At 50.9% G+C, this 11,637-nt stretch overlaps 5 protein-coding genes across 5 annotated transcripts; 3 read left to right on the top strand and 2 right to left on the bottom strand.

The window, feature by feature from the left end:
* Positions 1-142: 142 nt before the first annotated feature.
* Positions 143-2,165, bottom strand: BO97DRAFT_361198 (mannose-1-phosphate guanylyltransferase). Its single transcript, XM_025692402.1, has 4 exons — positions 1,875-2,165; positions 1,754-1,810; positions 471-1,640; positions 143-401 (listed from the first exon to the last, which is right to left on the bottom strand). The coding sequence occupies exons 1-4, from the start codon at positions 1,932-1,934 to the stop codon at positions 375-377; spliced, it is 1,314 nt and encodes a 437-aa protein (XP_025555535.1). The 5' UTR covers positions 1,935-2,165; the 3' UTR covers positions 143-374.
* Positions 2,166-3,520: 1,355 nt separating this feature from the next.
* On the bottom strand, positions 3,521-4,554 carry BO97DRAFT_475183 (uncharacterized protein; the record flags this gene model as incomplete). The annotated part of the gene is made up of 3 exons (XM_025700385.1): positions 4,422-4,554; positions 4,187-4,357; positions 3,521-4,108 (listed from the first exon to the last, which is right to left on the bottom strand). The coding sequence occupies exons 2-3, from the start codon at positions 4,247-4,249 to the stop codon at positions 3,521-3,523; spliced, it is 651 nt and encodes a 216-aa protein (XP_025555536.1). The 5' UTR covers positions 4,250-4,357; positions 4,422-4,554.
* Positions 4,555-5,353: 799 nt separating this feature from the next.
* On the top strand, positions 5,354-7,904 carry BO97DRAFT_382791 (putative dynamin GTPase; the record flags this gene model as incomplete). The annotated part of the gene is made up of 3 exons (XM_025693321.1): positions 5,354-7,414; positions 7,484-7,625; positions 7,684-7,904. The coding sequence occupies 3 exons, from the start codon at positions 5,354-5,356 to the stop codon at positions 7,902-7,904; spliced, it is 2,424 nt and encodes an 807-aa protein (XP_025555537.1).
* A 461-nt stretch (positions 7,905-8,365) lies between these two features.
* BO97DRAFT_382794 (lysine--tRNA ligase KRS1) lies at positions 8,366-10,585 on the top strand. The gene is made up of 3 exons (XM_025693322.1): positions 8,366-8,706; positions 8,775-10,362; positions 10,415-10,585. The coding sequence occupies exons 1-3, from the start codon at positions 8,491-8,493 to the stop codon at positions 10,423-10,425; spliced, it is 1,815 nt and encodes a 604-aa protein (XP_025555538.1). The 5' UTR covers positions 8,366-8,490; the 3' UTR covers positions 10,426-10,585.
* A 204-nt stretch (positions 10,586-10,789) lies between these two features.
* On the top strand, positions 10,790-11,572 carry BO97DRAFT_402797 (uncharacterized protein). Its single transcript, XM_025694589.1, has one exon. The coding sequence runs from the start codon at positions 10,864-10,866 to the stop codon at positions 11,392-11,394; it is 531 nt and encodes a 176-aa protein (XP_025555539.1). The 5' UTR covers positions 10,790-10,863; the 3' UTR covers positions 11,395-11,572.
* Positions 11,573-11,637: the final 65 nt, after the last annotated feature.

Genomic DNA, 11,637 nt, shown 5'->3' on the forward strand with positions numbered 1-11,637 from the left:
GGTACCCTTCCAGCTCCATTATCTACGCCCATAGACCTCTTACCCACATACAGTGCCTATCTACGCCGGAACGAGCCTGGCATCACACGACACAGATCCAAATGTAAACCGTATTAAGATATTAAATTGTAATTTTTTTTGTCTCGCGAGCACATGATACATACGCATATTCCCCCGCTCTAAGCATAACAAGCAGCTCTAAACATGCTGAAGCGAGGTTTCGATTTCGCAATCGAAGATAGTGGAGGAAAAGGGTAAAAGAAAGCTGATTAATGAAAAGTGACCAAGAAGGACATGTTCTGTGACAGCGAAAGCGAAGGGCCCATGAAAATCATATGAAGAGATATCTGTTTTACATCCCAAGCTTCATCCCTCTACATGATAACTTCGTTGGCAACGTCCTGTGCAGTCCAGTTAGTTTGTGGCTCTGTGAATTGAACGGAGGGACAAAGGGGACGGCAGTAACGTACGCGCTTCAATTCCTTGTAGGGCAAACAGACGCAGTTTTGGACGCGCACTTCGTCGCCCACGGCGCACTCCTTGCCCAGGATGGTGATGCTCTGCACCTTGACGCCGTGCTTGATGATGCTCGTCGAATGGCTGGTCATCGGCACGGGGGTACCTTCCACGCGGGCCCAGGCGCCGACCCGGCCGCTCCAGCCGATGATCGAATGCAGCACGCAGGCGTCGTGCTTGATCTCGGCGTCTTCCAGCACGATGGAGTCCTTGATGCGGGCGCCGGCGCCCACGACGACACGCGGTCCGATCGAGACGTTGGGGCCGAGCTTGGCGGTCGGGTCCACGGTGGCGGAGGGGTGGATGTAGACGGGGGGCACGATGGAGGCAGAGGGGGAAGCGAGTTCTTCAGACTGGGCCTGGAAGGCCTTCTGGAGGTACAGGGCGTTCGCGGGCACCGCGGAGCCGGCCGTCTTGATCTGGCGCCAGAAGTCCTTGGTCTCGTGGACGAAGAAGCGGTTGCTGTCGGCCAGATCGGACAGGATGTCTTGTTCGAGGCGGAGCACCTCGGTCTTCTCCGCATCATCCTCGGCGGCGACAAACGAGGATTCCAGGTTCTCCGACGAAGGGTATGAGAGCAGACGGGGGCGGGTGGTGCGACGCTTAATGGCGCTGCGGATCGAGGGGAAAATGCATTCCGTGGCGAAAAGATAGACACCGCAGTTGATGAGGTTGGAGATGTGCGACTCGGGCTTCTCGACGTAGTGCAGCACACGCTTGGTGTGCGAATCCGACACGATGCAACCAAAGTTGGTGGCAGCATCGTTGCTGACCCGAGTTCCGAGAATCACGGCCTCCGCATCCTTCTCTTCAAACAGCTTAAGCATCTCGCCGAGCGGGAACGAGCAGCAGACATCGGCGTTCAACACGAAGAAGCGCTCGGGTTTTCCCTTGAGAATAGCATCGCGGAAGTGGTAGAGACCACCGGCTGTTCCCAGAGCCGTGTATTCGCGCAGGTATTGAATCTTGAACTGAGGGAACTCCTTGGCGGAGTCCTTGATGAAATCACGGAACACCGTTTCGTCATAGTAACCAACCAGAATGACCTCTCGAATATCAGGGATTTTGGCAAGGGCCTTCAGGCAGTGGTGAATGATGGGATGGCCAGCGACTTCGAATAGGGGCTGTATTGGAGAACATAAGGTGAGCAACTCTGTAGGCTGGCGCCGAGATTGGAATCCGAAAGCGGAGAGGGATTGGAGCAGACGAGACGCAAGGATGAGGGGCAGCGACGGACCTTAGGCACATCGAGAGACAGAGGTCTGAAACGAGTTCCTCTGGATGGGCCACCGACCTGGAGTTGAGTCGTTGAGTCAGCAATGGATTGATGAAAGGAGAGAGTAACGAATGCCGCCTACCAAGATCACGGCCTTGGTGGAGGCCACGTTGGAGTGCTCCCGGACAGGTACTTGAAGCATTGAGGCGATGGAGAGAGGGCAAAGTGAGAAGGCGGAGAAGGAGGAATTCACAGGCGCGATCACGATGAAGCTGAAGTAGGAAGTTTTAAGCCAGCAACTTAAGGAGGGGCGATGGAGACTCGACTAGTTCGTTAGTTCGTCTAACGACAAAGAAGAGGAGACGGCGAAGTACTAAGTAAGTGACTAACAGAGTACCTTAAGCCGGACTGCTCTTAGCGCCGCGGGGGAGAGAGGGAGCCTGGATGGAGTCGGGTTCGGGCCACGATCCACGGTTGGCGCGAGGGGAAGGAAGTCCGTTTCACCGCTTTCGGCCAGGCTGCCTCAGGTTGCCATTCTACCTACATGCGGATTGACGTTCTTGGCGAGATCTACATTCTCCCGATAGATGAATGGATATTTGAGATCTACGTGTATTCTCGCGTGCAAGTGCCTGACATACGGATCTGTCTGCATTCGAATCTACTTGAAAAAATCGAAAGCACTGCTAAGATAGCGGTGGATACAAGCAATAAGCGCCGGTAACAGACAAACGATAAGTAGCATTGACATACAAGCAATGAGTGACCATAACTGCTGGATTGAAAAAGGGCTGCTAAGGTATTAGTAACTGCAAGCAATGAACTCCCATGGCGGACTCACAAAGAGTGACCATGACGGCTGGATTGGAAAGATAAGGACTGTTATGGTAGACAAGCAATAAGCGGCGACGGCAGACAAGAAAACAGTGACTAACAGCGCCGAGTCATGAATTCATTTGCGATCAAAAGAACCTTACTGTCCCTATAATCAATTTCCACTTTGTATAAGAGTATTCTATGTCATATTCTTCCTTGGGTGTTTGGGTCTGACGAAGGCCTTTGCTCGATTCTTGGTCACTCGGAAAGTTATACCAACCAGCCATCGCCGGAGATCCTCAGCATTGATGTCAAGCTTTCTTGTCACATCAAGGTCTGGAAAGCTTTTGTAGAGTTCTGACGGAGTCAAATCTCAGCGTAGACCCAGCATAGATGGGGGGCAAGGAATCTAGTTCGGGCCCCGGAAATAGGCGCCGTTGGTCATGGTCAATGTTAGCTACAATCACAGGGTCACTGTTGCTGTTTAGAATGGCCTACAGCACGGCGACCTCGCTTCCACATCTCGAGATAAACTGTCAAAGCAAAGACCCAATCTTCCGTTTGTACATGCTCATGAAACTCTTTCAAATTGAAAGACTTACTTTACTGTCAAAGGATTCGCAGTTGGTAAACGGGGGCTAAAGTATTCTGCATGCTGGGCTCGTCCGCAAGTGTTGCCAAAAGACATAAGAAGCTGCTGCATACAGGCTTTGTATGCTTTGTCTTGTCTCCGAGCAGTGCGAGGTGCCAGATCCTCCTCGATATCGAGTATAATCACAAATTGTATTTCCGGAAGGGTTTCGAGTCATTGTCTCACAGGGAGTATGTACATGCAATGGGCAGCGACAGAGAAAAAGCCGTGACCAAGACCTCTTTCATGCGCGAGTGCCTAGCAACTAGAGACGTTTCTAGTTGCTGGCCAAACTCATTCGAACTAGGCGCCTCAGGCGCTGATAGAACTTTTGGCATTAATTAGCGAACGTCTCCGGCAAGAACGAGCGCTCGAAGTTTCTTGAGAACGCGCACTTCCTCAATGGAATCATGCTGTTTGCCTCCAGTTCCTTGGGGGTCTTCATCGCGGATCAGTATGACGAACTCTGATAGTGCCCCAAAGTTCTGTGCGCGGAAAGTAGCAGCCATGTCATTATCAGTAGAGACCAGGATTGTGGTCTCCGGACCACAACTGTGGTGGCCTACATCAAGGGATGGATTAAAAGTGAAGAAGAAGTTTCGCCTAGCCAAGCTAAAGCTTGTGACGCCGTCGAGGGTATAGTAGCCACGATATGTGATGAAAAAAGGCTGACCGGCGTGCCAGACCCACATGGTGGGACTGTGTGGTACCCATTTGGCACGAACGTTGCCCTGTTTCGTAAAATCAAAGGGCCATTTAACCCCTCGCTTCGCACTGCTTGTGAGTGCTATGGCCATAAATACCCAGTAGTCACTGAGGCGGACATTCCCGCCAGATGTAGCCTTTCGAAATATTGATCTGATCTTGTAAAGGGCAATTTCCCTCCGAAAGTTTGGTCTTCTGTTCCCGGAGATCCATGAAAGCGTTACCTAAAAATCTACCATGCTTAGGATTCAAGTTAGTTTCATTGAGCCAAAGAATGACACGGTAGCCAGAATTCAGCTTACGTTCAAATAGCCTAAATAGTTCAAGGTAGATCCACGAGAGGCTCCTCTTCCACGGTCGAGCATGATACATGGCGTTGAGTCACCCCAAACGCCTTGATGTTACATATCTCTCGGTAGATCCAGGACCTTGGGAGTTGAAATCGATAGAAGTGGTGAGTGATCATATAGGTGCTACCAACCAGTCAACACATCTCTGATGACTCTGATGGAGGCGACTGAAAGCATTTTGACTTACCAGGCTGCCTGCGTAGAATGTAAGATGGAGGAAAGAAAGGGTTAAGATGTCTTGCACCGATCTCGTTTGGATATGGGTTGAGGAAGTCTCAAGTGGTGTGGTGGATGAGTTTTGGAAGTAGAGAGGAAGAAGGATGTCTTACGTGGGTGGGGAACAAACAAAGATCAGGGAGAGTTGTAAATAGTTTGACGTGACACAATCCTTCACAAAGGGGGCGCTTTAGTACTACTATTGAATTCTCCTTGACATAAAAATTGTGGTTAATACATTTCTTGAGAAAGAGAAGCACTGGAAATTCTTAACGTGACACCGTTTTCGAAAAGGCTACTTGGTTGCTTCCATTGGCAGCCGCTGACACTAAGAATGCAAAGTGTGATCTTGTAAGTTGATCTATCAACTTCACAGCCAGCTGTATCTTTTCCACAGAAACTGGCGGCATGCAATACAATATTCTGTCCTCGCACTTTAGTGAAATCACAGAGTATAGCTATTTGCTCTGTTCGCTCAATCCCTCTCTCTGATATTCCTTAGGTATAAATCCCCCTATCTCTGTATCTTACATCAAACACTCTTCGTCCTGCAAATGTAGTAACACTCTGCGGAGCCATAATTTTTTCTTTTCCTCTCTTTTCCAATTTCTCCTTCCCATCACTATCTGACCGGAGGCTGACTGTAAAACATCCCTCTCCATCATAAAAAACCACAGTCCTCGCTCTACTTCACATCTTCTCCCTCGCTCCTCAACAAAGCTTCCAAGTCTTCTTCTAGCTCAGTCTTCTTATTGAACTATCTCCATGTCAGTACTACCTGTACGCCACTCACCTCACGTGGATACATCTGAACCGTTTTCTCGTGAGTACTTGCTCCTATTCATGAAGAGCTTCGCCTTTGACTCACGTTATGAAGCCTTGGTACGAGGAACACCTCTCGAAATGTCCGGTCTGCCTACCCTGAAGAACGATTCGATCAACATCATCACCCGAGACATGAAGACTCTGGTGAAGAAAATCCAGGATTTGAGGCACATTGGTATTGAAGATGCTAGCAGCAAGATCGCTCTCCCCAGAATCTGCGTCATCGGCGACCAGAGTGCGGGCAAGAGCTCCCTTATCGAGGGCATGAGTGAGATCAAGGTCCCTCGGGCGGCAGGGACCTGCACTCGATGTCCGATGGAGATCAACCTCAGCGAAAGCGATCCAGGCCAACCTTGGACGTGTCGTGTTTACTTGTCGAGGAAATACATGTATGATTGGAATCACCGGGTTGACAAAGTCACGAAGAAATCACATCCCTTCGGTCCCTGGCATGAGCAAAATCAAGAGGATGAGCTTTTCATCACCCTGAGTAACAGAGATGATGTCGAGTTGGCCATCAAATGGGCGCAACTAGCTATCTTGAACCCCGGGAGACCGTCCAGCGAGTATGTTCCTGGGCAGAATGTTGAAACCGATGAAGACTACTGTCAGGTCAAGTTCTCCCCGAACGTAGTGCGTCTTGACATCTCTGCTCCCGCGTTCCCGAATCTTTCCTTCTACGATCTTCCTGGCGTCATCAGCCAGGCTGAACATGAGAAGGACAAGTATCTGGTTACCATGGTTGAGAACCTTGTCAAAGATTACATTACTCAGGAGAACTGCATTGTGTTATTGACCTTGCCTATGACCAATGATGCGACCAACTCTGCCGCTGCTCGCCTCATGAGAGAGGTAAAGGGGGCGAAAGCAAGAACCCTGGGAGTTCTCACAAAGCCCGACCGCATCCAAACCGGAGAATCCTACAAACAATGGGTTGAGATTCTGGATGGAGACAAATTCAAGCTTGGCCATGGATACTACGTTATCCGCAACAACCCAGACCCCTCAATAAAGCATACTCAGGCTCGCCTAGAAGAAGACGCATTCTTTGCTTCACAGCCATGGGCAACGGATGACCTGTCGGTATACCAAGAGAAGTTCGGCACCCGAAAGCTGCAGACAGCGCTGTCGAGCCTCTTACTGGACCAGATTCAAAAGTGTCTTCCCAAGGTGATGGAACAGATTGAAGCCAAGTCCCGAAGTATTGATTCCGAGCTCCAAACCTTGCCGGATCCTCCTTCAGCAAGCAGTCCGTTTATTTTGTGTCAAATGCTGAACCAATTCAAGGAGTCCGTTCAAGCGCATATAGACGGCGGCTCTGAAAACTACCCGTTATTGAGGTTGTGGATTCATCTAGCATCCGATTTCAGAGAGATCTTGTCAAAAACTCGGCCTACCGTCAACGTGCTATCTAAGGATGAGCAGGAGGCAAAAGAACGGAGCATTCAAGAGAATGCTGACTCAGATATCGAAGTGACTATGGTGACACCACAGAAGCGCAAGGCCTCCAGTCATCGTGGTACCCCAGTCCCCAAGAGGAAGACCACGCCGGAACAGGGCAGAATTCAAGCATTTGCGAAACACCTCCTGGATGTTAAGAAGTTTACCTGGGACGAGATTCGTGCGTGCAACGAAACTGCATCACGGGGTTGTCTTCCAGATCAAATTGACCCAAAGGCGATTGAGATACTGAATCAGCGGAGCCTGGAACATTGGAAGGCCCCTATGCTGGCGTTTCTAGAAAAAACCCATGACCTTGTAAAGAGCCAGCTCTTTGAGCAAGTGGACCTGGTATTCGCGCAGTATCAGCGAACTGCTCTCTATCGCGAGATTCGGCGAATCTTGGAGCAATACCTACAGAAGCTTCAGCAGGACCATACTAGCTGGGCAGAAGAGGTTTACGATATGGAATACACCAAGCCTTTTACAATGGATCGAGTCACACTAGATCAAGCCACGAAGAATGCGTTCGATATTCTGATGGCCGCCCGCAACAAGGGTCGGCTTGAGCTATATCAGGAGATCAACAAGCACGTTAAGGGAGAGCAGAACGAATGTAAGAACATCAGCCAGAAAACGGCGGACATAGCGGCGATGCTCGGCCCGGATAATTTCCTCCAAGAAGTGAAAATGATGGCGGTATGGTTGAACCTTGCCTCGAGATTCGTGTCCGCATGACTGACTGGCTGACTGACCGTGCTCTTCTAGGCCACGCGAGGCTACTACGATATTGCCAATTCTCGATTCGTCGACACCATTTGTCAAAGTGTACACACTAAGCTCTTTGCTAAGTGCCGTAACCAGTTGATCAACGAGATTCAACAAGAGCTGCATATCGATGACTATGACAGTAAGTGATGAGTCCTAGTTGAGACCAAGCTGCTGCTAACAAAGACTTCAATGTCTAGTGGCCGAAAGATGCTGCGAACTCATGGCGGAAGATCCAGAGCGCCAACGTCGCCGACTAGATCTGCAACGCGAGAAAGAGAAAATCGCCAAGGCGCAGACATGGTTGTCGGAAGCCAAGAAGGAAGCGGAGGTCGAAGACGTCTACGATGATATGACGGTCAAATCGCAGCCCCAGGATGATTGGAACCTTTTTGGCCCGACGATGGATATGTCTGTGTAAGGGGTCATACGCAGTACACATGGGTTGGGCGGTTGATTGAGGTTGAGGGCAACTTGGTTAGGAAGAGTGGAATAATGGAGGTTGGAAGGCGGGGTAGGTCAATTCCCTCCAGCCTCGAAGCAGAGGGCGATTGATTCAAACCCCAGCCGTCTGCCCTAAGCCCTAAGCCCTTGCAGTGATAAGATTGATAGCATTGGAAGGGTGCAGTGCTCCGAATTGCAAGTTGTCATGTCAAGTGATTAGAGTGCCAAGTAAGGGGTGATACTTTTTTGATTCTGTGGCCTTCAAATCTCACATGCTCTTCTGCAGAGACCGCAGTGAAATTGGCCTGAGGCTGCAATAGACCTTTGAAGTTGAGTCATTGAGCTGAGGGGCGGGCGTGGGGAGCTGCCCCTCCCTACCCAATCACCGTCGCCCGCATTCTCTCCCGCCCAAAATTCTCTCTCTCTCCGACTTCAAACCCACCAAACCCGCTCCGTATCATCGGCTTGTCTTCTTTCTTCTCTTCCCTTCTTCCCAACGTCCTTCATTTGTCATAGGGGAGTTTGAGTCCTTTTTCCGGTACTGCAATCCTCACTAAGTCACCATGGCCGACAACACCGCCGTGCAACAGGCCGAGGCTTCCTTGGCCAACCTCATCCTCGACGAGGTCACTGGAGAGAAGGTGTCCAAGTCCGAACTCAAGAGACGCCAGAAGCAGCGTGAGAAGGAAGCCAAGAAGAAGGAGCGTGAAGCCGCCGCTCCCCCCAAGCCTGCGAAGAAGACCTCCGCCGAAGACGACGAGGCCAACTTGACCCCCAACGTGAGTTGTACCCCGCCATCGCCGGGCTGCGTCGTCGCGCAATAATTGTTAACCACATTCGATTCTAGCAATACTTTGAGATCCGCAGCAACAGAATCAACAAGCTCCGCGAGTCCAAGCAGCCCGATCCCTATCCCCACAAGTTCCAGGTTACCGATGATCTCCGCAAGTACCTGAAGGAATACGAGGGTCTCGCCAAGGGCGAGCAGAAGCCCGATGTCACCGTCCGCGTCGCCGGTCGTATCTTCACCAAGCGCGCATCCGGTTCCAAGCTGATCTTCTACGATATCCGCGCTGAGGGTGTCAAGGTGCAGGTTGTCTGCCAGGCTCAGAACGTTGCCGGCGACGTTTCCTTCGAGGCCCAGCACGAGCATCTCCGCCGTGGTGACATTGTCGGTATTGTCGGTTTCCCCGGTCGCAGTAACCCCAAGAACCGTGACGATGGTGAACTGTCGATCTTCGCCTCTGAGGTCGTTCTCCTCGCCCCCTGCTTGCACGCCATCCCCTCCGAGCACTTCGGTCTGCAGGACAAGGAGCAGCGCTACCGCCAGCGTTACCTGGATCTCATCATGAACGATCGGTCCCGCAATGTCTTCCTCACCCGCGCCAAGATCGTCTCCTACATTCGCAACTACTTCGACAGCCGCGACTTCGTCGAGGTCGAGACCCCTATGATGAACGCCATCGCCGGTGGTGCCACCGCCAAGCCTTTCATCACCCACCACAACGACCTGGACATGAACCTGTTCATGCGTGTCGCCCCCGAACTGTACCTGAAGATGCTCATCGTCGGTGGTTTGGAGCGTGTCTACGAGTTGGGCCGTCAGTTCCGTAACGAGGGTATCGATTTGACCCACAACCCCGAATTCACCACCTGCGAGTTCTACTGGGCCTACGCCGATGTTTACGATGTCATGACCTTGACCGAAGAGCTCGTCTCCGGCTTGGTCAAGCACGTCACTGGAGGCTACGAGACCACTTTCCACACTCAGTCTGGTGAGGTCTACAACGTCAACTGGAAGGCTCCTTGGCGTCGGGTGGAGATGATCCCCGCTCTGGAGGAGGCCACCGGCGAGAAGTTCCCCCCTGGTGACCAGCTCCACACCGCCGAGACCAACGAGTTCCTGAAGCGCGTTCTCAAGAAGACCGGTGTTGAGTGCTCTCCCCCCATGACCAACGCCCGTATGCTCGACAAGTTGGTCGGTGAATTCATTGAGGAGACCTGCGTCAACCCCACTTTCATCACTGGCCACCCCCAGATGATGTCCCCTCTGGCTAAGTACCACCGCCAGAACGTCGGTCTGTGTGAGCGTTTCGAGGCTTTCGTCTGCAAGAAGGAGATTGTCAACGCCTACACGGAGTTGAACGACCCCTTCGATCAGCGTCTCCGCTTCGAGGAGCAGGCCCGTCAGAAGGACCAGGGTGACGACGAGGCCCAGCTCATCGACGAGAACTTCTGTACCAGCTTGGAGTACGGTCTGCCTCCTACCGGTGGCTGGGGTATGGGTATTGACCGCTTGGTCATGTTCTTGACGGACAACTACAGCATCAAGGAGGTGCTGGCCTTCCCCTTCATGAAGGACGACAAGACGGCTTCTGAGACCAAGACTGCCGCCGAGGTTGTTGGCATTGAGCCTCAGCCCGAGGAGGGAATTCGTAAGTTATCTCCACTTCTATTATGAGACTACGATGCTAATAACTTGTTTAGCCCACAAATAAATGCACTTTGATGAATGATTTCGGACGATAGTATAGTTGATGATGACTTGTTGCATGGGTTTCTGGGATGTCAAGAAGAATTCAAAAGATTACAAATCAAGACAGATTATAATAGGTCTTCAGTCTTCTGCAAAAGTAGATGAATATGAAATGCATGGTTTTCGGTTTCTAAGGCTAAGAGCTATGATAGCAATGCTTATCCTGTCTAAAGTAGTCAAGCGCTTTTTTTAACTGGTTACCTATGGGAACATACAGTTGTATCTAGCGCGAGGTTGGAACCATGTGCCGGGGCAACAGAGCCCCAGGCAGCAATGCCTGATCTAGGTTTCTGCCTACTACTTTTTTAAATCAACCTCAATGGATTGGCGCTTTTATACTCAGTCCTTTTGTCTTCAATGCTGTCCAACTTCACCAAATGCATCCTGCTTAGCCTAAACAATGAACGTCGCAAACCTCGGTCCCTCGGTCATCTCAACACCTCCATCCCAGCTCTTATTATCTTCCTCTCTTCCGACGATACCTTCAGAAGCAGCTGCATCCTACTCACTACCTAAGCATGACCCTCCTCAAGCCGCTATGAACGACCCTTACCCAAAACAACCTTTCTTCGTCCTCCCTGTTTCCGCAATTCTCAAGTCCTCCACACACATGGACCTCGTCGAGTCCAGGGACACCGAGTACTACGCTGCCATGCAGGAGAATCTACACGGCGATGCGACCCACGTGCGATATAATCCTATCGAAGAGCGTTTGACCGAATCCCATCACGAGAAGAGCATCCCTTTGTGGGATCCAATTATGGGTGATGCTGGAAGTATATGGGGTTCTCCGGAGTTGACTGTTGAGACACTTGAGTTTCAACATGGGACGAGTGAGCGGGATTCGCGGAGGCATATTGTTGATGAGTTATTTGAAGTTACGGGGGTAGAGACACCGGATTGGTGGAGGGGGTTGTGTTGGATTCTGTGAAAGATATGATGCATTGAAGAGTGCACTATGAGGTCGGGCAGCTGTAGCCAAAGGTCGAAGAGGTGCTTCATTGTGATGATGGTTGCTGGTGTCATTATTGTTGTTGTTGCTGTAGCGCATCGCGTAGATGCCGAGGATAACATAGAACAAGATTTGTGGGCTGTGAGAATGTTCCCGGAGCAGTCACTTGTGATAAACCAATTTCTCATACTCAAGATGGAGTAAGTAAGCTTATGTATCATA

This window comes from Aspergillus homomorphus, assembly GCF_003184865.1.
Source record: "Aspergillus homomorphus CBS 101889 unplaced genomic scaffold BO97scaffold_3, whole genome shotgun sequence".
NCBI classification, from domain to species: domain Eukaryota; kingdom Fungi; phylum Ascomycota; class Eurotiomycetes; order Eurotiales; family Aspergillaceae; genus Aspergillus; species Aspergillus homomorphus.

Coding starts and splice junctions, on each gene's coding strand:
- BO97DRAFT_361198 (XM_025692402.1), bottom strand. CDS start 1,934: ATGCTTCAAGTACCTGTCCGGGAGCACTCCAACGTGGCCTCCACCAAG. Junction 1,641..1,753: donor TGTCTCTCGATGTGCCTAAG/GTCCGTCGCTGC, acceptor TCTCCAATACAG/CCCCTATTCGAAGTCGCTGG. Junction 402..470: donor CCTACAAGGAATTGAAGCGC/GTACGTTACTGC, acceptor TGGACTGCACAG/GACGTTGCCAACGAAGTTAT.
- BO97DRAFT_382794 (XM_025693322.1), top strand. CDS start 8,491: ATGGCCGACAACACCGCCGTGCAACAGGCCGAGGCTTCCTTGGCCAAC. Junction 8,707..8,774: donor AGGCCAACTTGACCCCCAAC/GTGAGTTGTACC, acceptor ATTCGATTCTAG/CAATACTTTGAGATCCGCAG.
- BO97DRAFT_402797 (XM_025694589.1), top strand. CDS start 10,864: ATGAACGTCGCAAACCTCGGTCCCTCGGTCATCTCAACACCTCCATCC.